The sequence below is a fragment of the Microchirus variegatus genome, assembly GCF_963457635.1.
Source record: "Microchirus variegatus genome assembly, chromosome: 1".
Classification (NCBI taxonomy): Eukaryota; Metazoa; Chordata; class Actinopteri; order Pleuronectiformes; family Soleidae; genus Microchirus; species Microchirus variegatus.
This window is the reverse complement of record NC_139802.1, coordinates 44,316,227-44,340,521: the sequence shown is the minus strand read 5'-3', so window position 1 is coordinate 44,340,521 and position 24,295 is coordinate 44,316,227. Positions and strand designations below refer to the sequence as shown.

General features: G+C 40.2%; 1 protein-coding gene across 1 annotated transcript in view; it reads left to right on the top strand.

Annotated features, from left to right (window-relative positions):
- whrna (whirlin a) overlaps positions 1-24,295 on the top strand; it is a gene marked incomplete at both ends in the record, with an annotated part of 113,170 nt that overhangs the window by 65,188 nt on the left and 23,687 nt on the right. The window contains 3 exons of the mRNA XM_083903228.1: positions 1,922-1,958; positions 19,431-19,643; positions 22,710-22,934. Of these exons, the coding sequence (XP_083759354.1) occupies positions 1,922-1,958; positions 19,431-19,643; positions 22,710-22,934 (475 nt within the window). The remainder of the gene's footprint in view (positions 1-1,921; positions 1,959-19,430; positions 19,644-22,709; positions 22,935-24,295) is intronic.

Sequence of the window (24,295 nt, the reverse complement as noted above, 5' to 3'; positions counted from 1 at the left end):
TCTAACAGAGAGAGAGAGTTTCCTGTTGTGTGTGAGCCGAGGCTGCGATAATGAAACCTGGCACTGGAGTCGAGTCTCAGACTCCAGAGCCAACGGAGCGGAAAAACAGACTTCAGGCCGATAATGACCAGAATTCTGCAGAAATGCTCTACGCACGTCCTCTAAAGATGACTCGGCAGATTTTTTGAAACCACAGTGAGTGGAGATCTTCTCGTGAACGTCAGTAAAGTCATTGTGGACCTTTTTATAGAAGATTTCTGTCAAAGGAGAGTTTTTAAAAACTCCAACGTTTCTTCAGAAAGTTGTCGAGTAAATTAAAACTCTTCTCTTCTCTGCGTCACTTTTTGATTGATGGTGATTTTTTTTCCACTCAGACTCCGTCTCGGTGGCCAAAGGATCAGCATTTATGAGAGTGAGCCTCGTGTCCACGATCCATACATATTTGCATGGTGTCATTATTTTATCTTCTATCTCAGTTACTTTCATTCTTAACATCATGACTCGGCCAAAGAAATGTCTTTCGCTATATATATGTATGTATATATGTGTGTATATATATATGTATATACACATATATGCATATATGCCCACACACATATGTATGTATATGTGTATATATGTACATATGTATGTGTATATATGTACATATATGTATGTATATATGGGTAAATATATATGTGTATGTATATATACACATATACTATGTGTATATATGTACATATATGTATGTATATATGTGTAAATATACATGTATGTATATATGTGTGGATATATGTATATACGTATATACACATATATGCATATATGCACACACACATGTATGTATATGTGTATATATGTACGTATGTATGTATATGTGAGTATGTATACACACATGTATGTGTATATATGTACATGTATGTGTGTATATATGGGTAAATATATATGTGTATGTATATATACACATATACTGTGTGTATGTATATATACACATATACTGTGTGTATATATGTACATATATGTATGTATATATGTGTAAATATATATGTATGTATATATGTGTATATGCATACGTGTGTGTATATACAGTCTATATACACACATGTATGTATATGTGTATACACGTTTATATACAGTATATATATCCATGCATATATACATGCATATATGTATATATATATACACATATATTCATACATGTGTGTGTGTGTGTGTATATATATACACACACACACATATGTGTATATATGGAGACTTTTCCAGAGTTTTTCTGTCTAATTGAATCACACAGAGTTTTCACCTTTTGAAACTCACCATTTCACTGTTTTTTCTTCATTATTCCTCTGCTCCCTGAAGGCAGCATCAGCAGCATCAGCAGCAGCATTAGCAGCAGCATTAGCAGCAGTTGCATCAGCAGCAGAAGTTTCAGTCGTGTTTTTTCCTCGTCTGTTGAGACCTCATTAGTTTTTTGTTCCGTGGCTAAAAGTCACATAAAGTGTGGAGCTGACACACATTATTTGAAAACAGTCTCTGTGTCTGTTTAGAGTGAAAAAGCGTGTCCTGCATCTCAATGTCCACACTTTCATTTGATTAAAACCTCTCTCTCTCTCTTCTGGAAGAAGAAGAAGAAGAAGAAGAAATGTCACCTTTTCCTTGTAAAAATGCCAGCACTTTAGTTTCTGCTGGTCATGAAAAGACAAAACCAAAGATCCTGAACAGAATTAATCTGTGAGCGTGTGCCACGCTGCGTTTATGAGCCTCAGATTACAGAGGATTACGTTTAAAAAAAGATGATGATGTCACAGGTCAAACACAGGTCATGTAATAAAGAATCATTATATTAATGAGCTGTAAACGCAGTCTGCTTGTGTTTTAGTGCTCAAATCAGAGAGAATATTATGCTTTATTTTACATTTCTGTGTTTTCCTCTGTGTCTCTGCAGCTTCACAGAAGAACAAGGAGCTTCTGCAGCAGGAAAGGTGAGAGGCTGTGTTTTAACATGGGATTTAATCATGATTTCATCATCATATAATCATTATAATCATTATAATCATAACAATATCTGAAGAGTGATAAGTCGTATAGGATGTAGTAAAAATGTCCATTCATCATCATCATCCATCCAACCATCCAACAATCATCCATTCATCGTCCATCCACCCACCAATCATCCATTCATCCATCCATCCACCAATCATCCATTCATTCATCCATCCACCCACCAATCATCCATTCATTCATCCATCCATCCACCAATCATCCATTCATTCATCCATCCACCAATCATCCATTCATTCATCCATCCATCCACCAATCATCCATTAATTCATCCATCCACCAATAATCCATGAATTCATCCATCTACCAATCATCCATTCATTCATCCATCCACCAATCATCCATTCATTCATCCATCTACCAATCATCCATTCATTCATCCATCCATCCACCAATCAACCATCCAACAGTCATCCATTCATTCATCCATTCATTCATCCATCCACCCACCAATCATCATTCATTCATCCATCCACCCACCAATCATCCATTAATTCATCCATCCACCAATCATCCATTCATTCATCCATCCATCCATCCACCAATCATCCATTAATTCATCCATCCACCAATCATCCATCCAACCATCTAACAATCATCCATTCATCATCTATCCACCAATCATCAACTCATCATCCATCCAACCATCCACCAATCATGCATCCACCCATCATCTATCTGCCAATCATCATCCATCGATCCATTCACCAATCGTCCACCCATCATCCAACCACATTATGATCCAGCTATCATCCAGCAATCATCCAACCATCTAACAATCATCCATTCATCATCCATCCACCTATCATCCAGCAATCATCCATCCATCCATCAATCATCCATTCCTGGTTTTGCATCTCGCTTCGCTTTCACCTTGTAAAAGTATTTTTCCACATTTCTTTAATAACACTTCATTGCACTTCCAGGCCACCGTAAAAGAGTCTTCCTCAAAACTGTTGCCACAGTTTCAGAAGTTTCACGTGGTCCAACATTGTCTCAGTGAGCTGAAGCGTCCGATAAGATTGTCCTTCACTGGAGATAAAGTGGCCTCCAGTCCAGAGCTCAACAGTTGTGTCCACATACGTTTTGTCCACACAGTGGACACACGTCCACACAGTGGACACATATCAGTGTGTCTCATGGAGACAAATAACCCAGAGAAGGTTTTTGACTTGAGTTCCTGCAGCGTTTCCAAACACAACCCGGCGGCTCATCCAGGCTCCAACTGTCATCACAATGTTTACCTTCGTTGTCGTCACGGCTGACTTTGACAGTGACTTTGGAAAAGCAGGAGAGGAGGAGGAGGAGGTCAGGGAGGAGGAGGAGGAGGAGGAGGAGGAGGAGGAAGAGGAAGGAAGAGCTTCATTACTGATACTCACGTTGACAGTCGTAGTGTGACTGGGGGCTGCCGTGTCATGTGTGATGTAAAAGAGTGAATACAGATGAAGGTGGGAGGTATTTTCAGACCAAAAGGGAATCATGTTCTCTCCTCACCGAGCACCAGAGAGGATTAGAGATTCATTTATCGTCGTAGCTTAGCATAAGCGTTGTTGTGCGAGCTGGTGTCTATGATTGCTGCCCTTTTTTTGTCAAAGGTGCCCTTTTCACACACAGAGACTTAAGATGGATGATGTCGGATACTTCTGTCTAATCTGGAGCTTAAACAACTCAGAGAGAGAGGGAAAAAAAACAGCCGGCATCAATGAAATTCACAGGTTTTTGGCCGCGTTCCATTTCTATCAGTGTTGATAGAAATGTGTTATGTCAGTGTTCCAGTCTGATAAAGATGAGTCATTTATCAGAGTTTTTTCGAACTTCGGCTTAAGTTTCGGTAACGATATCAAGTGCACTTCACCTGTTGAACACCAGGGGGAGACATCTGTGACGGAAACAGTCTGACTGGCGTGAAATAAAATGGTGTTAATGGTAATAACTGCACTTTAATCAAATCAACAAATATTAGCAAGAAACCACGTAATTTTGTTAAAACATTCGCAGTTCGCAGAGAGGGCTAACGTAGCCCAGCGCTAACATAGCCCAACGCAAACCAGATATTCTGTTTCTCGTGTCTGACGCTACCCTAAATCTAGCCCAGTGATGTTAAACTTTATTGGTCCTAATTTCTCTGTTGTGAGTCGGATGTTTCAGAAAAAAGTTCTGGACTAGATTAGCTTGCTAGTTAGCAAACCTTGCTATAATGCTAACATGAAACCAACAAAATATAGTTGGTTATATTTTATCCAACTATAAAATTATTTTATCGCTAAAGGGACTAGAAAAGCTTGCTAGGTAGCAAATCTTGCTATAATGCTAACGTTAGCCAACCAATTAGCGTTAGGTTGTTTTTATGTGTGAAATACCACGTTTTTTTAATGAATTTTAAAAAAACCGATGCGTATGAAATACCACATCATTTGATTATCAAGGACTAGATTAGCTTGCTAGTTAGCAAACCTTGCTTTAATGCTAACATTAACCAGTTTGGTTAACAATTATGGTTAGGGTGTTTTTATGTGTAAAATACCACACAATTTGTATGAAATATCACATCACTTTGTTGTCAAAGGGACTAGATTAGCTTGCTAATTAGCAAACCTCGCTATAATGCTATCATTAGCTAACCGGTGTCTGACTCGAGACTTTCTGTGACAAATTGAAACACAATATTAGCTACAAATAGTCCTTTGTTTGTCTGTTTATCACATAATTGGTAGAAATGAGACGGATATAAAATAATTAGTGATTTTTATTATCATCACGTCATTTTGTCCATATCTGAATTTATGTTCCGTGTAGAAAATGTAAAGTTTTGTTGTGTAATGGTAACAGTGACCGTTCAAGCCAAGAATTCTCCAAAAACAGGCACATCTTACATTTTCTTAACGGTTGCTGCACTCGTTTAGTCAAAGTGGGTCAGGACTTGAGGGCAAAACACAGCAGACAAAGCCGTTTTCACTTCTGTCAAGAAAAGTTGACACGCTTTGCGCAAAATGCAGTGAAAAAACAAACAAACCAAAAAAAATGTAATTTAAACCTTTAATGTAAAGATACAGAAACATGTGTAATGTATACAACACGACCACACATCAATAACATACAATCCAAAAAAATATCAGTCTGGTTTCCCGTGTGATCTGCGGAGTTCTGTCAAAGCAGTTTTTCCACCTGACGCCGCCGGCGAAGATTTTGTTTATTTATCAGACAAAAGAACACAGAGGCGGACACAACGCTGACTTCAGCAACTGCCGTAACTCAGCCGTGAAAGTCACCGTCCGTCAAAGACAAACTATCTTTGGAAGGTGCCTCCATTTTTCCGCTCTTTATGTCATTAAAGTACAGCGTTGCATGTGCTAGTCGCGTCCAAACTGCGTCCAAATGAATAATAATATGATCTGCTGTGTATTTCCTGTGTGTGTGTGGAAGCACAGCTCTGCCCTGCAACAGCCTCCACGATTCAGCCTGGACAATTTATGACCACTTCAGCCTCTCCAGGGATTTACTGGACACTTGCCCCCCCCCCCCCCCCACACACACACACACACACACACATTCCAGTCTCTTATCTAGCGCGCGGCGATAAATAATGCAAGTCCAGCTCTTTGTGATGAACTGTGAGCGGGGACACGTGGCAACAGTTGAGCTGTGGCCCGAGCTTGTAAAGAATCGAGGTGACGTTTGCAGGATAAATCACTGTCCGTGCACTGTTTGAACCTGCAGCTAAAACATGGCGTCCACTGGGCAAACAATAGACTTAGACTTTATTGGGTTAGTGTTCGGGTTAGGGTTAGACTTGACTCTATTGGGTTAGGGTTAGTAACTCAGACTTGACTTTATTGGGTTAGGGTTAGTAACTTAGACTTGACTCTATTGGGTTAGGGTTAGTAACTCAGACTTGACTTTATTGGGTTAGGGTTAGTAACTTAGACTTGACTTTATTGGGTTAGGGTTAGTAACTCAGACTTGACTTTATTGGGTTAGGGTTAGTAACTTAGACTTGACTTTATTGGGTTAGGGTTAGTAACTTAGACTTGACTTTATTGGGTTAGGGTTGGAGTTGGGGTTATACATACACTTGACTTTATAGGGTTAGGGTTAGTAGCTTAGGCTTGACTTTATTGGGCTAGGGTTAGTAACTTAGACTTGACTTTATTGTGTTAGGGTTGGAGTTGGGGTTATACATACACTTGACTTTATAGGGTAAGGGTTAGTAACTTAGACTTTACTTTATTGGGTTAGGGTTGGAGTTGGGGTTATACATACACTTGACTTTATAGGGTTAGGGTTAGTAACTCAGACTTGACTTTATTGGGTTAGGGTTAGTAACTCAGACTTGACTTTATTGGGTTAGTGTTGGAGTCGGGGTTATACGTACACTTGACTTTAAAGGGTTAGTGTTATACGTATACTTGACTTTATTGGGTAAGGGTTAGTAGCTTAGGCTTGACTTTATTGGGCTAGGGTTGGGGTTATGGTTAAACGTAGACTTGACTTTATTGGGCTAGGGTTATATGTAGACTTGACTTTATTGAGTTAGGGTTATATGTAGACTTGACTTTATTGAGTTAGGGTTATATGTAGACTTGACTTTATTGAGTTAGGGTTATATGTAGACTTGACTTTATTGAGTTAGGGTTATATGTAGACTTGACTTTGAGTTAGGGTTATATGTAGACTTGACTTTATAAGGTTAGGGTTAGTAACTTAGACTTGACTATTGGGTTGGGGTTAGGGTTATGGTTAAACGTAGATTTGACTTTATTGGGCTAAGGTTAGGGTTATGGTTATACGTAGACTTGACTTTATTGGGCTAAGGTTGGGGTAAGGGTTATACGTAGACTTGACTTTATTGAGTTAGGGTTATATGTAGACTTGACTTTATTGAGTTAGGGTTATATGTAGACTTGACTTTATAAGCTTAGGGTTAGTAACTTAGACTTGACTTTATTGGGTCGGGGTTAGTAACTTAGACTTGACTTTATTGGGTTAGGGGTTGGGCTTAGGGTTCGTAAACAATCTAACAAAATCCACACCAATTTAAGACTATGAACATCTTAAAGATATTTTTTTTCTACCTTACCCTAGAAAGACTGTCTGCACCAATGTTTTCCTCAGTGGACTTTGGTGTGGGAGAGTGAGCGGTTTACAAAACGTGTAATTCCAATCGCAAAAGGCCATTTAGGCTGCATTCACACCAGCTCCTTCTTAATCTAACCCGAGTTAGTTTACTCAGAGAGTCCAGGTGCGAACGCGCAACCGAACTCTGGTTCGCCCTAAAAACGTAGGTCTGGAGACGACAAGACGACGGTTTCTTATCTGCAGACGTTTCCACGACAGAGAGTGCCCGTTACTTCTGTTTGTAAGATGCGATCGGTGCGGAGCGACGCGACAAATCACATTCAGTGTGAACACAGTACGAGTTGAGCTGATACTAAAAATACAGTAAACAGACGGTAAAACGGTGAAATTTACTCCCGGTTTTAGGGGCAGAATCTTGACTCAAACTCCATAACTCGCATTCGACGATGACGCGGAATGCGTTTTATGAAAGGACATTTATACGCCCCTGTTTTCTTGTGCGACAGCAAGGAAACTGTAAAAAAAAAATAAAAAATAAAGAGTTGTACTGGATGTTGTAAATTAAACCTCAAAGTGTACAAGCTCAGAATAGAAGTACACACCGCTGGATTTGTCTGCTGTGTGTGCGTGTGTGTGTGTGTGTGTGTGTGCGTGTGCGTGTGTGTGCGTGTTCTTGTACTTGCGCCATACTGAGGATCAGTGAGGGTTTTTAACCAACAAAGTGAGGACATTTTTACGGAGTGAGGACATTTTGGTCGGTCCTCACTTTGTTTTCATTGAAATCCCTTCCTTAGGTTGCTATAACATGCTATACTCTGTTTGTCAAAAAAAAAAAAATTCAAATTTTGGGCGACATAGTATATAGTATGACTTTTTTTGCTAAATTTTGGACCAAACATTTTGGGTCCAATTTTTTTTTTCTTTTTTTTTTTCAAATTCTGGACCAAACATTTTGGGTCCAATTTTTTTTTTTCAAATTTTTGACCCAAAAATTTTGGGTAAAATTTTTTTTTAAATTTTGGACCAAGAATTTTGGGTCAAATTTTTTTTCAAATTTTGGATGACAGTATAGTATGACGTTTTTGTCAAATTTTGGGTCAAATTTTTTTTTCAAATTTTAGTAGATGTCATTCATGAAGTAGATATTTGTAATTGTGTTGATTTATAAAGTGGAAATGATGGTCCTCACTTTGTCAGCTCTTTTACCTGGTCCTCAGTATGCAGCAAGTACAAGAATGTGTGTGTGTGCGTGTGTGTGTGTGTGTGTGTGTGTGTGTGTGTGTGTGTGAGAGAGACACAATAAAAGAGAGAGCGAGAGGCGTTAAGTTAGAAAGATGTGTAGCAGCAGGGCTGAAGAGGAGGCGATCATTCACAGCTCCTCTGTTTCACACCGCAAACCTCACACGGCGGCTAAATCACGTCGTCGGCACATACATGAATCCTTCACAGAGTGATTTGCCGGCCACTCTGCTCTTTAAAACAAGCAAACGGCTTTGTGTTTGTCTCGTAATTTCTGCTTACACACACACACACGCACACACACACATACGTCCTCTGTCCAGCACAAAGGCCAAATCCCAGCGCTAAGCTAATTAATTTACGTATAGCTCACGCGCCGATTCCCGATCGTTAAATTCCCGATCGTTAAATTCCCTCTGACCTCCGCGTCGTCGCACGCTACTAAAAAACAAACGTCGTTTCCGAGACAACAAAGTGTATCACAGCCTGCGAACGAGCGTAAATATTGCTTTTGCGCGCGCCAAACGCAAGTTGTTTACCGCCGCCTGGAGTCGTTTTCCCCCCCCGGGGCAGTCGGTGGTAAACATCTCCAATGACAACGAGGAGGAGGGGGTAAAAAAAACACAACGTAAATTTTCAAAAGTGTTTTTCAAAAAAAAAAAAACTGGAGAAGCTTGAAATGTTCTGGCTGAAACCTGAAGGCGTTTAGAGATAAAAACGAGAACAGCAGGTGGTTAGAATTACAAGCTCGGAGCTGAACCCCTGAACGTTTCCCGCATTTATCATCGATGTAAAGCTTTTAACTTTGGGAGACGATGGCGTGCGAAGCTGCCAAGCGTAGTTCTCTCTGAGCAGCAGCAGCAGCATCAGCAGCAGCAGCATCAGCAGCATCAGCAGCAGCAGCAGCAGCAGCAGCAGCAAAGGCGGTTTTTTTGGCGTCCTGCCCGCGGACGTCCAGGACTTATGATTCATTCAGAGCTCATCGTTGTTGAGCTTGAGCAACAAAGCAAAACAGCAGCTCTAATGATTTGTTGTGTTGGATTCTCGCTGCATTAAGGTTGAGGCCACAAGTTTGGAGCGAGACGAGACGTCGAAACATCGGATTATTTCCTGGAGCGCGGCACTGCAGATAAATCTTTTTTTTTTTTTTTTTATTCTATTATTCGTAGATCATTTTGTAGAGTCCAGAACCCGTGATGTTCTGACCCCACTGGATCTCAAGCTCCGTTTGTTTCTCTGCCGCTCGACTAAAGCTGAGAGGTTTTTTTCCGCTGGTCTCCATGGTAACTGAACACTACTGTATCCTCCAGCGGGCTCATGGAGTTGCCTTCCACCGTCCTGTCGCCTGGTACAGTGTGTGCTTTAGTCAGCATGTTTTGTGGATTTGATGAAGTTAGTGAACTTAAACTGGAGAGGAACAGATTTTTTTAAGAGTTTTATCAGGTCGGCGAGCGTGAGAGCAACATGGAGGACGAGTTTGAGTCCAAACAGCGTACGTGACTTTAGTAAAGTTCTTCATGTGTTGATCAAGAGAATCACAGATGTGTTGTTGGCACTATGGCTTTTCTTCAAGGGTTGAGCAAGTTAGCCTCTAGTGCTGCTTTTGACACTTGATCATCCATCCAACCATCCACCAATCATCCATCCACCAATCATCCATCCACTAATCATCCACCCACCAATCATCCATCCATCAATTATGCATCCACCAATCATCCATCCACCCATCATCCATCCACCCACCATCCATCCACCAATCATCCATCCACCCATCATCCATCCACCAATCATCTATCCACCAATAATCCATCCACCAATCATCCATCCACCCACCATCCATCCACCAATCATCCATCCACCCATCATCCATCCACCAATCATCTATCCACCAATCATCCATCCACCAATCATCCATCCACCCATCATCCATCCACCAATCATCCATCCACCCATCATCCACCAATCATCCATCCACCAATCATCCATCTATCCACCAATCATCCATTCACCAATCATCCATCTATCCACCAATCGTCCATCCACCCATCATCCACCAATCATCCATCTATCCACTAATCATCCATCCACCCACCAATCGTCCATCTACCAATCATCCGTCCATCTTTGTGGGAGGATGCTGTGCCAATCCCAGCAAATCCAATGTTTTTGGACTGCGAGAGAAGCCGGATAAATCCCACGCACACTCGTGGAGAACATGCGAACTCCATGGCAAAAGACCCTCGTTCAGACCCGGGTCATGGTCCCGGGTCTTCTTGCTGCAAAAGCTTAAGAGTGCTCACCACTACACCAACCGCCCACAACATCTTAGTTCATCGCCATGGTCACTTGTGGAAATGATGTGGCACTACTAGCGTTCAAACGTGGCGCGAATATCCTTAAACAAATTTGGGCCTTTTTTGGCAAATATGGGTCAATTCATTCCATTTGGTGTGTCATCCAAATGAAAAGGATGAAAGTGAAGAACGTGGGCCAGATCTGGGCTATAAAAATCTTTTGTTGTTAACTTACTTCACCTTCTCTCGGTGTGATTTTTATCCTGTGGAGTTCCACAGGGCTCTATCCTAGGCCCGATTCTGTTTCCCATCAACCTGCTTCTGTTGCTGTAAAGAAAACTAGTTCAGATGCAGAAGATGTTCATTCCTGTTTTGTTGTCTTGCGCTTTAATCCGGGTCTGGGTTGTCGGGGCAGCAGCCTTAGCAAAGAACCTCAACCTGCTCTCTCCTCAGCCACTTCTACCAGCTCCTCTGGGGGTGGATTCCAAGGTGTTCCCAGGCCATCCCTCCAGCATGTCTGGGTTTTCTTTTCAGAAGGACATGTCTGAAACACCTAAACAGATACCCGAATTAAGCAGATAACTTGGTTGATATTCCCAAGGTGCCCAATCTCCATTGCCCAACTGGACACTCACTAAAGTGCTGCATCGGAAAGGGTTTAAAGAATCTGTCAAATCGAATACAGACGGATCATCTGCTGCGGCGACTCCTTCTAGAATGACAAAAATAAGCAGATGAATCTCAGCTCATAGTAATTACAGTAATCATTGTTCCACCTGACAAAGTCCACAAAAAACCCACTTGTCCTACACACACACACACACACAAATAGATAAAGCAAAGAGAGGTTTTGTGAGATAGGATTATCCGCCCTATGCTGCGATAAGAAGTCGCTCAGTTTCACTTCTGTGTTTCGAGCCCAGAACGAGACGGAGGCTGACGCTCATCATCAAACAAGTGATGGGATCTGACTCGACGGCTTCACCACTTACTTACTTTTTATGGCTATTTTTATCCCGAGACTCTTTAGCTTCTGAAGCTAATGGAGCGCAGGTTTGTCTCGTAACAGTAACTTTTAATGTAACGAGTGTTCCAAACGAGGAGGCGACGATATCGGCTGCTTTACGGCGCCTGGCGTCCGTAAACCGTTGCATTGCTGCCTCCTCGTTTTCCCCGACCAGCGCCAGCGGAAAACTTACTGGCACTGAAGTGAAGTCGGAACCTTCTTGCTGCCAAAAGCTAAAGAGCGCTAACCGCTACACCAACCGTGTAGCACCACTTTTGACCACAACAGTCCAGCCCGGCCAAATCTTTCATTCCATGAATGTTTAGGCCAAATTAAAGTGATGAAAGTGAGGGACGTGGGCCATATCTGGGCTTTAAAAATATTTTGTTGTCGTTGGCGGCACTGACTTTACTTACTTCACCTTCTCCAGATGTGATTTTTTATCCTGTGGGGTTCCACAAGGTTCCATCCTCGGCCCGATTCTGTTTTCCGTCAACCTGCTTCTGTTGCTCTAAAAATAACTAGTTCAGACACAGAACTTCACCGTGTAATTTCTTTAAAACGATAAATTATGATCAATTCATAGATGTTGATTCTGTTGCCTTAACCCGGAAGTCAGTGATATCACAAATATTTACACTACCTTTCAAACGTTTGGGGTCACCTATACCTTTTATTCATCAAAAGAGTTAGAAAATATAGTCAAGACGTTGACAAATTAGAATGAATACATTTTTATTCCTATTTATAACTTTGCCCTTCAAACTTTACTGTTTTCAGCTGTGCTAGCATCATTGCACAAGCGTTTTCTAATCGTCCAATAGCCTTCTAACGCCATTAGCAAACACAATGTACCATTAGAACACTGTAAATGGGCCTCTATACACCTATGTACATATTCCATTAGAAACCAGACGTTTGCAGCTAGAATAGTCGTTTACCACATTAACAATGTATAGAGTGTATTTATGACTCATTTAATGTTATATACATGGGGAAAAAAGTGATTTTCCTTCAAAAATAAAGACATTTCTACGTGAGCCCAAACTTTTGAACGGTAGCGTAGATGTCTTTGAGGTTGACCATCATCGGTTGAAAGATCTCCAGGAGGTTCTTCTTCGTCTTTGGTGTTTTTTTTACGCTGCTTCTTTCTTTTTAAGCTGCAGAAGTTGCTCTGGGCCTTTTTCTGGCAAGTTTCCCCAGTGAAAGTTCTGAGTGAACCCATGGGGACACAGCATAGTGTCCACCACTACCACTTCGTGTGACCCCGATCCGGACCTTTTTTCCTGCTTTTGTTTCACTTGGGATTAGATCCAGACATTTTTTTCCCTGAGTCCACACAGTCCGACACGGCAAACACAGCTTAAGTGCAGGGACGTGAGACAACGAGGGGGAAAGTTCACTTTAACAAGAAAGCACACAAAGAAATCGTCTATAAATTGGCGGCGTCTCTGAAGGGGCCGCTGCTCGTCTTTTGGCGCCTGGACGGAAACCCGATAGCAACGATTTGGGCAGGAAGTCAAAGCCCGAGCAAAAAAAAAAAACCACAAGAACAACACATTTTGTGCAAATATTTGCTGTTTCTTTATTGACGGGGGAACATCACGAGCGTGAACCCTCCACACGGAGGTTAATGGAGGCGTAAAATCAAGAAAAATGCCACTTCACGTTTATTCCCGCTTGTTTTTATTTTGCTTTGTTAACCGGAGTGGAGCCGTGAGCAGAGATAAAGCCCCGCGGCGGGCGCTGCCAGTTTCTGATCCGGGCCGTTATCTGACTCGCCCTCTATCGACTGCTGTTATTGTTTTTTTTAAAAAAAAAAAACAAAACAAGTAGCTACTGTAGCCGCGCAGCTTATCTTTTTTTAGCTTCTTGATAAACTCTGAACGCCACAGAACGACCTCGGAGATGGACGCGCTCCGACAAACCCGACGTCATTTCCATGCAACGTGGCGTCTCGTCGGCGTGTTTTCCGCTGCCGTCGAGCGTCGATCCGTCCTCCGATGTTCTGACGTGACGGTGAGCGACAGCCGTCGTCCTTGAGACTCCTAGAGGAGATTCTCATGGTTAGAGAGCGCCGAGCGGGCGATTAAGATTCAGGACGGGTCGCCGCACAGTTTCACCTTGGACACTTTAACAGTTGGTGGCTCCGCTCGCTCTGGGACACACACACACACACACACACACACACACACACACACACAGATCTGTAAAACCGTCGCCGGAGCTGCGACGGGTCTCAAAAGAATATGAATAATTTACTCCCGACGCTATAAAACTGTAATACGAGCATATTTCCACCGCTCTATCTCCCACGTGAGGATCACACGGAGGTCTGGAGACGATCTCGGCCGACGTGAACGGGTTGAAACGGATGATTTTTGATTCGGACAGAATGTCAACGCGAACATCTACGATAAAAAGATGAAGATGGATGAAGACAGGCCACCTGTCAATCATTCACTCTACAGTCAATTTAGAATGGCAGATTCATCTAATCTGCACCTTTTTTTTGGATGGATCTCAAGACTCTGTTCCGTACGACATTAAGACAGAAAAACACTTTTAAAACCTTTAAAATGTTATAGATACGCTCATAGAAATATGGGTTCCAAAAGTGTCCTTCTATAAGGGCTGAGGTTCCATTTGGAACCATTTGCTTCTGGATCTCGAGGAACTTTAGAAACGCTATAACGCTATAACTCTAGAATTCTAGGAACTCTAGTAACACTAGAAACTCTATAACTCTAGCAACTCTAATAACTAGAAACTCTAGTAACACTAGAAACTCTATAACTCTAGCAACTCTTGGAACTCTAGTAACTCTAGAAACTCTAGAAACTGTATAACTCTAGGAACTCTAGTAACACTAGAAACTCTATAACTCTAGAAACTCTAGTAACACTAGAAACTCTAACTCTAGTAACTCTAGCAACTCTAGAAACTCTAGTAACACTAGAAACTCTAACTCTAGAAACTCTATAACTCTTGGAACTCTAGTAACTCTAGAAACTATATAACTCTAGGAACTCTGGATCTCTAGGAGCTCTAGAACTCTACACTCTTATTATATAGAAAACCTATAGAAACTTATAGAAATAAGGGTTCCAAAAGGGTCCTTTTACAAGGACTGAGGTTCTACCTGGAACCATTTGCTTCTGAAAAACCCTTTCCCATATTCTTTACATTTATATCATAATTTCTAATTGTATTACGGTATAAAATCTATTAAAAAAATAAAAATAAAACTGCCCTGTCTGAACCTAAAGTTCTAGTTTCAAACAGGACAGTTTTTTTTTATAGATTTTATACCATAATACAATTTGAAATGATGATGTAGATTAATGACTTTTGTGCAGTTTATTAACAGAAGTTCTGTAGAAAGTTCTTCTTCAACACAGACCAAACTTCTCCTCACATCTCAACTCAGTCTCTTAATCTCATTTCAAAGTTCTCCTTCATCCTCCGTCTTTTATCCTCCATCCTTGTTCCTTAATCTTCCTGGATTCTTCTTCTTCTTTGTCGTCTCTCTCTCACGCGTCTGCACTGAAAGTGAGGAACAAAACGAGCGTTAAAACAGTCGAGCAGAATTAAATCTGCGGAACTTTAAGTTGAGTTAGCTGGAAAAATCAAAACTGGACGAATCGGGGGGAAAAACGCTCGTTATCTGTTTCCTCCTCATCTCAATTTGACTTTACACAAACCGTGAAATGACAACTCTATCTGCTGGTAACACACACACACACACACAGAGACACACACACACCAGTGTGACAATGAGAGTTAAGGATGAGGTGAAGGCGACGACATCGAGCTCTGAGGTGAAGAGTTAAAGCCGACAGACTCACATCCTGCAGCTGTGGCTTTGAAGGCTTTGAAGTGGTGACTTTGATAATAAAGGAGTTAATTAAAGCAAAAAAAAAAAGAAAAACAGCACATGCTCGTGAGCAGATAACAGAAGAAAAGAAAAAGAAAGAGGAGGAGGAGGAGGAGGCTGAGAGCAGATATGGAGCGTGGAAGTGTTATTGACAGCTCACCAGTTTCTCCTCAAGTGTCACAGTGGAGTTTGTTTGATTGACAGAGAAGAAAAATAGATATAAAAATAAAAAAGGTGCAAAAACACTTTCTGTTCAGCTGAGCTGGTGAACCTTATTTATACCTCGCTCATACCTCGCTTATACGTTGTTTACACCTCATTTGCACCTAGTTTTAAACCTCATTTACACCTAGTTTTAAACCTCATTTACACCTAGTTTTAAACCTCATTTACACCTAGTTTTACATCTCATCTACACCTAGTTTTACACCTCATTTACACCTGGTTTTACACCTCATTTACACCTAGTTTTACATCTCATTTACACCTAGTTTTACACCTCATTTACATCTAGTTTTAAACCTCATTTACACCTGGTTTTACACCTCATTTACACCTAGTTTTAAACCTCATTTACACCTAGTTTTACACCTCATTTACACCTGGTTTTACACCTCATTTACACCTAGTTTTACATCTCATTTACACCTAGTTTTAAACCTCATTTACATCTAGTTTTTAACCTCATTTACACCTGGTTTTACACCTCATTTACACCTAGTTTTAAACCTCATTTACACCTAGTTTTACATCTCATCTACACCTAGTTTTACACCTCATTTACACCTGGTTTTACACCTCATTTACACCTAGTTTTACATCTCATTTACACCTAGTTTTACATCTCATTTACACCTAGTTTTAAACCTCATTTACACCTAGTTTTACATCTCATCTACACCTAGTTTTACACCTCATTTACACCTGGTTTTACACCTCATTTACACCTAGTTTTCCATCTCATTTACACCTAGTTTTACATCTCATTTACACCTAGTTTTACACCTCACCTACACCTAGTTTTACACCTCATCTACACCTGATTTTACACCTCATTTACACAGTTTTACACCTCATTCACACCTAGTTTTACACCTCATTTGCACCTGGTTTACACCTCGTTTATACCTGGTTTGTTGCATACCTAGTTTACACCTCATTTACATCTCGTTTGTACCTTTTTTTGTCTCATACCTCGTTTATACATTGTTTACACCTAGTTTTTCGCCTCATTTGCGCTTTGTTTGTACCTCATTTACAACTTTACACCTGGTTTATACCTTTTTATGTCTCATACCTCGTTTATACACTGTTTACACCTAGTTTTTAGCCTCATTTGCATCTCGTTTACACCTCATTTACATCTTGTTTACACCTCATTTATACCCCGTTTGTACCTTGATTATACCATGTCATATGTCGCCATACCGCATTTGTACCTCATCTGTACCTGTTTACACCTCTTTTACAACTACTTTATATCACATTTATACTTCATTTAAACCTTTTTTTTGTCTCATACCTCGTTTATACATTGTTTACACCTCATTTAAACCTAGTTTTACGCCTCATTTGCATCCCGTTTATACCTCATCTTGTTTACATCTGGTTTATACCTTTTTATGTTGCATACCTCGTTTATACCTGATTTAAACCTAGTTTACACTTAATTTACACCTCATTTATACCCCGTTTGTACCTTGTTTATACCGCGTCATATGTCACCATACCGCATTTGTATCTCATCTGTACCTGTTTACACCTCTTTTACAACTCATTTACACCACATTTACACCTTGTTTATGTCACATCTCGTTTATACCTTTTCTATTGGTCTCATACCTCGTTTATACATTGTTTACACCTCATTTAAACCTAATACCTCATTTATACATCACAAACATAGCGTATACCCCATTGCACCTCATTTACACCTCATTTACACCTTGTTTATGACACATATCTAGTTAATACCTAATGTATGCATAGTTTATACCTCTTTTAAACCTTTTGTATGCCGTTGTTATATGTTGTAAACCTCGTTTAACCAGTTTACATCTTGTTATGCCTAATTTACACTTTGTTTATACTGTTTTCGTGTTTGTCACTTTTTGGTCCGCTGTGGTCACATATATATTTTTAAGTACATTTCCCTTGTGTATGTTGAAAAAATTAAAGTGGACAAAATCCACTCCCCTTTTTATTGCGTTGAACACCAGGGGGCAGCGTCTCTGCAGCACAGAGCGTTAATGGAATGGAGATAATGATTTACACATTTGGGCTGAAAGGACACAGAGTTAACGACCTGGCTGCGTCTCTGTCCTCCTCCCTCGTTTCCTTCGCCTCCTCTGATCCACTCTTACCTCCTCCCTCCTTCGCTGATGAACCACCTCTCACTTTGGTCAATTCCCCTCACGGCTAAATTAAGCTCCATCCTCTCCTGTGTGTGTGTGTGTGTGTGTGTGTGTGTGTTATTATATCAGTCAGAGTTTACATGGCTGTCTTATTGCCCACACGAACGAGGAACAAAAGCACTTTTTTTTCGTATCCATGGTAACTCCCAATTTTACCCTTTTGAAAAGCGATATTTCAGGGTTGGCTGGTTTTATATTTGAAGTGCTGTGGCACCAGGAGTCCGCTTTGAGACGTGAACGCTCAGTAAAAAACATGTTTGACAACCTTTTTGTGACCAGAAACTGGAGTTTTGTGCCACTTTGTGATTTGCTGCAACAAACCCCATAGAGAAAATCACTGATTTTAGGTTATTCTAACACCACGGCACACGGGAGCTGTTGATCCACTGCTGCCTCTGTAACTGAGTTCATATGAGTTATTGTGTGAATTCTGCATTTCAAAAAACTTTTGTTTGGATTTACTGAAGTGACACAAAGTGACCACACGAGGCAGCAGTCGACCAGCAGCACACCTAGTTTTACACGTAATTTTACACGGCGTTTACACCTAGTTTTACACCTCATTTATACCTAGTTTTACACCTCATTTATACCTAGTTTTACACCTCATTTACACCTCGTTTTACACCTCGTTTACACCTAGTTTTACACCTAGTTTTACACGTCATTTTACACGGCGTTTACACCTAGTTTTACACCTCATTTATACCTAGTTTTACACCTCATTTATACCTAGTTTTACACCTCATTTACACCTCGTTTTACACCTCGTTTACACCTAGTTTTACACCTAGTTTTACATGTCATTTTACACGTCGTTTACACCTAGTTTTACACCTCATTTATACCTAGTTTTACACCTCATTTACACCTAGTTTTACACCTCATTTACACCTAGTTTTACACCTAGTTTTACACCTAGTTTTACACCTCGTTTACACCTAGTTTTACACCTCATTTATACCTAGTTTTACACCTCGTTTATACCTAGTTTTACACCTCATTTACACCTAGTTTTACACCTAATTTACACCTCGTTTATACCTAGTTTTACACCTCATTTACACCTCGTTTATACCTAGTTTTACATCTCATTTACACCTCGTTTTACACCTCATCTACACCTAGTTTTACACTTCATTTACACAGTTTTACCAGCAGCTGCTGTGTCCATGTGAGCTAAAATTGCTGTTTTTCTCTATGGGGTTTGGTGCAGGTGTTCTTCATTAGCCTCACACTCCCTATTTCTTCCATCTTTCTGCCAATATTCCTTCTCTTTTCTCCTCATTTTGTCTTCATTTGTCCGTTCCATAAAAGAAAACCCAATCCAATCCAGTTTCGGTGCGTGCTCCGCTCCTGTCTTTGACCTCTCTCCATCATCTCCGAAAAAAAATATGACGAATAAGAAACTCGATTGTTTTTAAATCTTTTTTTTAATTTTTTTAAATGTCCTGTGTCTTTGTGTTTTCTGTCCGTCTGTCAATCAGCCGGGCTTCTACAAAGGCGTGGCCGGCTCTCAGGTGACTCTGTCCAGCCTGGTGAATCAGTGTCGGGCCATGCTGGAGGAGAAAGCGCGCCACCTGCTGACGGAGGCCGAGCGACAGACCATGGGCTACTACGTGGAGGAATACAGGGACGGACACATCGGGGCGGAGCAGCTGGTCATGGCTCTGTTTGAGCTGCTCAACACTCACGCCAAAGTGAGTCGGGCTTTTTTTCATCATCCACCTCCAGCTGCTGTTAGAGTCGCTTTACAATAAGGAGAAAAAGACGGTGTCCTTGTCCCTGTGAGACGCAGCAGCTTTAATCCTGCAGATAATCTGTAAAAAAAAACAAAACGACTGCAGCAGCGAGGAAAGAGGAGAGTTTAATCCTGAGGATTTAAATTGACTTCAGTCATTTATGGGATTAGATTGTCAATATTTTCAAATAACACTTTTTAATTCCAAATTCTACTTACAGTTCCAACTTGTATTTAAAATCTACTTATAGTTCCGAAATCTACTTAAAGTTCAAAATCTACGTGAAATCGACTTAAAATTCAAAAATCTTCTTAAAATCTACTTATAGTTCCTAAATCTACTCAAAGTTCCATAATCTGCTTAAAATCTACTTAAAATTCCAAAATCTACTTAAAATTCCAAAATCTACTTAAAATCTACTTAAAATTCAAAAATCTACTTCAAATCTACGTATAGTTCCGAAATCTACTTAAAGTTCCATAATCTACTTAAAATCTACTTAAAGTTCCAAAATCTACTTACAATTCCAAAATCTACTTAAAATCTACTTAAAGATCCAAAATCTACTTAAAATTCCAAAATCTACTTAAAATTCCAAAATCTACTTAAAGTTCCCAAACTCTATTTAAAATTCCAAAATCTATTTAAAGTTCAAAATCTACTTAAAATTCCCAAAATCAACTTAAAGTTCCAAAATCAACTTAAAGTTCCATAATCTACTTAAAATCTACTTAAAGTTCCAAAATCTACTTAAAATTCCAAAATCTACTTAAAATCTACTTGAAGATCCAAAATCTACTTAAAGTTCCCAAAATCTATTTAAAATTCCAAAATCTATTTAAAGTTCAAAATCTACTTAAAATTCCCAAAATCAACTTAAAGTTCCAAAATCTACTTAAAGTTCTAAAAATCTACTTAAATTCTGCTCATAGATCCAAATCCCAGTGATTGTCAGAGTGTCTTCACTGAAGAGCTGCGTCCGACACAAGAATCAAAGTGAACGATGTTGAACTGCAGATTAAAAGTTAAAAGTCCTTTAAAAACATGACGTTAATCTCTAACATTTACTAAAGCAAACGTCTTTAACAGAACAGTCTGTGGATTTAGAGACGGATCTGCTGAAAGCTGACGATCGTGAGTCGAATCACAACCTGAGAATGTTTTTTAATGAACTGATTGTAATGATTCAGAACTCTGTGTAGAACTATAAACCTATAAAGAGCAGAGTGAAAATGGAAAATGGAAAATGGAAAAGCAGCAGTTTAGAGTTAATTCACCCGGCGTTTACAGCACGAACGAGTAAATCCAACTTTGGTCTTTGAATGCACCGTGAAATAGAGCCGAGGATTTATCTGAGCTCATAAACACAACAGCCGCGCTCACAGTTATGAAGAAAGAGTGTTTAATTGTTCTTCACGGAGAAAGAGAGAGAAAAAAAAAGTCTGATGAGCTTCATAAAACGTGAAGACGTTCAATTGAGAAACATCGTAAAACTCCCTTATTGTCAATTCTCACGTCTTATCGCACAAATCTACGTAGTTATTTAGGTTCAGAGTCACTGCGCTGCATACGTGTGCTTTAACATCAGCTGGGATGTAAATAACGCTTTAAAGGGAAAGTTCAGCATCAGCTCAAGTGTCTTAAGAGCAAGTTTTCTTGCTATTAAACAACATTTTTCAGCAGGAAACTGAAGTTTGTAAAGCGTTTAATTCTCTGCACCAAACCACACAGAGAAAATCAGCGAAGGGTTTTCTGTCCATCACTGAGATACAATAAGAAGAAAAAGACGGTGACGCAGCAGCTTTAATCCTGAAGATAATCTGTTAAAAAACCACTGCAGCAACGCGGAAAGAGGAGAGTTTAATCCTGAGGATTTAAAATTGACTTCAGTCATTTATGGAATTAGATTGTCAATTCTACTTATAGTTCCAAAATCTACTTAAAATTCCAAAATCTACTTAAAATTCCAAAATCTACTTTAAATTCCAAAATCTAATTAAATTTCAAAGTCTACTTAAAATTCGAAAAAAATCTACTTGAAATTCCAAAATCTAATTAAATTTCAAAGTCTACTTAAAATCTACTTAAAATTCGAAAAATCTACTTGAAATTCCAAAATCTACTTAAAATTCTAAAATGTACTTTTAGTTCCGAAATCTACTTAAAGTTCCAAAAATGACTTAAATTTCCAAAATCTACTTAAAATCTACTTAAAGTTCCAAAATCTACTTAAAATCTTTAAAATTCCAAAATCTACTTAAAATCTACCTTAAGTTCCAAAATCTACTCAAAATATACTTAAAATTCCAAAATCTACTTTAATTTCCAAAATCTACTTAAAATCTACTTAAAGTTCCAAAATCTACTTAAAATTCAAAAATCTACTTAAAGTTCCAAAAATGACTTAAATTTCCAAAATCTACTTAAAATCTACTTAAAGTTCCAAAATCTACTTAAAATCTTTAAAATTCCAAAATCTACTTAAAATCTACCTTAAGTTCCAAAATCTACTCAAAATATACTTAAAATTCCAAAATCTACTTTAATTTCCAAAATCTACTTAAAATCTACTTAAAGTTCCAAAATCTACTTAAAATTCAAAAATCTACTTAAAGTTGCAAAATCTACTTAAAATCTTCTTAAAATTCCAAAATCTACTTAAAGTTCCAAAATCTACTTAAAATTCCTAAATCTACTTAAATTTCCTAAATCTACTTAAAATCTACTCAAAGTTCCAAAATCTTCTTAAAATCTACTCAAAGTTCCAAAATCTTCTTAAAATCTACTTAAAGTTCCAAAATCTACTTAAAGTTCCACTGCATACATGTGCTTTAACACAGCTGGGATGTAAATAACGGTTTAAAGGGAAAGTTCAGCATCAGCTCAAGTCTGCGACGTCTTCAGAGCAAGTTTTCTTGCTGAAGGGTTTAAACACTTCAGTTTCTTGTTGTAAAGGTTGAGCTAAAGCAGAGGACGTGTAGTTCAGATGTCATAGACGTAATTTTGTCTCTTCTCCGTACTCAGTTCTCTCTGCTGTCGGAGGTCCGAGGCCTGGTCACCGCTCAGGACCTGGAGTGTTTCGACGGGATGGTTCTGCGGCGCGAGATCCAGGCGCTGAAGGCTCGTCAGGGCAAAGCCGGAGGCGGAGCCATGATGCAGCCGGACTCCCTGTCCATGGTGTCCTACCCCGACACGCTGACCTCGTCTTCGGCCAGCTTCATGACCAACACCACGCTCAGCTCTGCGCGGGTACGACACCTTTAGCACGCTCCGGTTAGCAACCGCGGCTAATTAGCGCTGTCTTACTAGCACGACCGGTCGCCGGATCCTTCCTTTTTTACGGGTATTTGGGAACACAGTGAGTGATTACTCACCTGTGGCAAACGCTAGAGCTACGTACAGCGTTTTTCAACAGGTTTGTAAACGGGTACGACACCTTTAGCACACTCCAGTTAGCCTTCTGTTTACACAAATGATGCCTTTGGGGAGCAACCGCGGCTAATTAGCGCTGTCTTACTAGCATGACTGGTCGCCGGATCCTTCCTTTTTTACGGGTATTTAGTAACACAGTCAGTGATTACTGACCTGTGGCTAATGCTAGTGCTACGTACGGCCTTTTTCAGCAGGTTTGTAAACGGGTAGGACACCTTTAGCACACTCGGGTTAGCCTTCTGTTTACACGAATTATGCCTTTGGGGAGCAACCGCGGCTAATTAGCGCTGTCTTACTAGCACGACTGGTCGCCGGATCCTTCCTTTTTTACGGGTATTTGGGAACACAGTGAGTGATTACTCACCTGTGGCTAACGCTAGAGCTACGTACGGCCTTTTTCAGCAGGTTTGTAAACGGGTACGACGCCTTTAGCACACTCCGGTTAGCCTTCTGTTTACACGACTTATGCCTTTGGGGAGCAACCGCGGCTAATTAGCGCTGTCTTACTAGCATGACCGGTCGCCGGATCCTTTCTTTCTACTCGCATTTAGTAACACAGTGAGTGATTACTCACCTGTGGCTAACGCTAGTGCTACGTACAGCGTTTTTTCAGCAGGTTTGTAAACGGGTACGACACCTTTAGCACACTCCGGTTAGCCTTCTGTTTACACGAATTATGCCTTTGGGGAGCAACCGCGGCTAATTAGCGCTGTCTTACTAGCATGACCGGTCGCCGGATCCTTTCTTTTTACTCGCATTTAGTAACACAGTCAGTGATTACTGAACTGTGGCTAACGCTAAAGCTACGTACGGTCTTTTTCAGCAGGTTTGTAAACGGTTTGTTTCACGCACCAAAGCCCAATGAGAAAACCATCGATTTTTACATCACACAGACACAGCAGTTGTTGATCCGCTGCTGATCCACTGCTAACTCCGCGAGTGTGTTCAAACGTCTTATTTTGTGACTTCAGCATTTAAACAATCCTTTGTTCGGATTAACCTCAGTGACACAAAGTGACCACACGAGGCAGCGGCAGCACCAGCAGCTCCTGTGTCCGCGTGAGCTAAAAAACGCTGGTTTTCTCTATGGGGTTTGGTGCAGGGTCAGAGACAAACGCACTGTTTTCCCCTCTTTTCTTTGGTTCTTCATCAGATCTGCGTCCGTTTTCTTTCTTTCT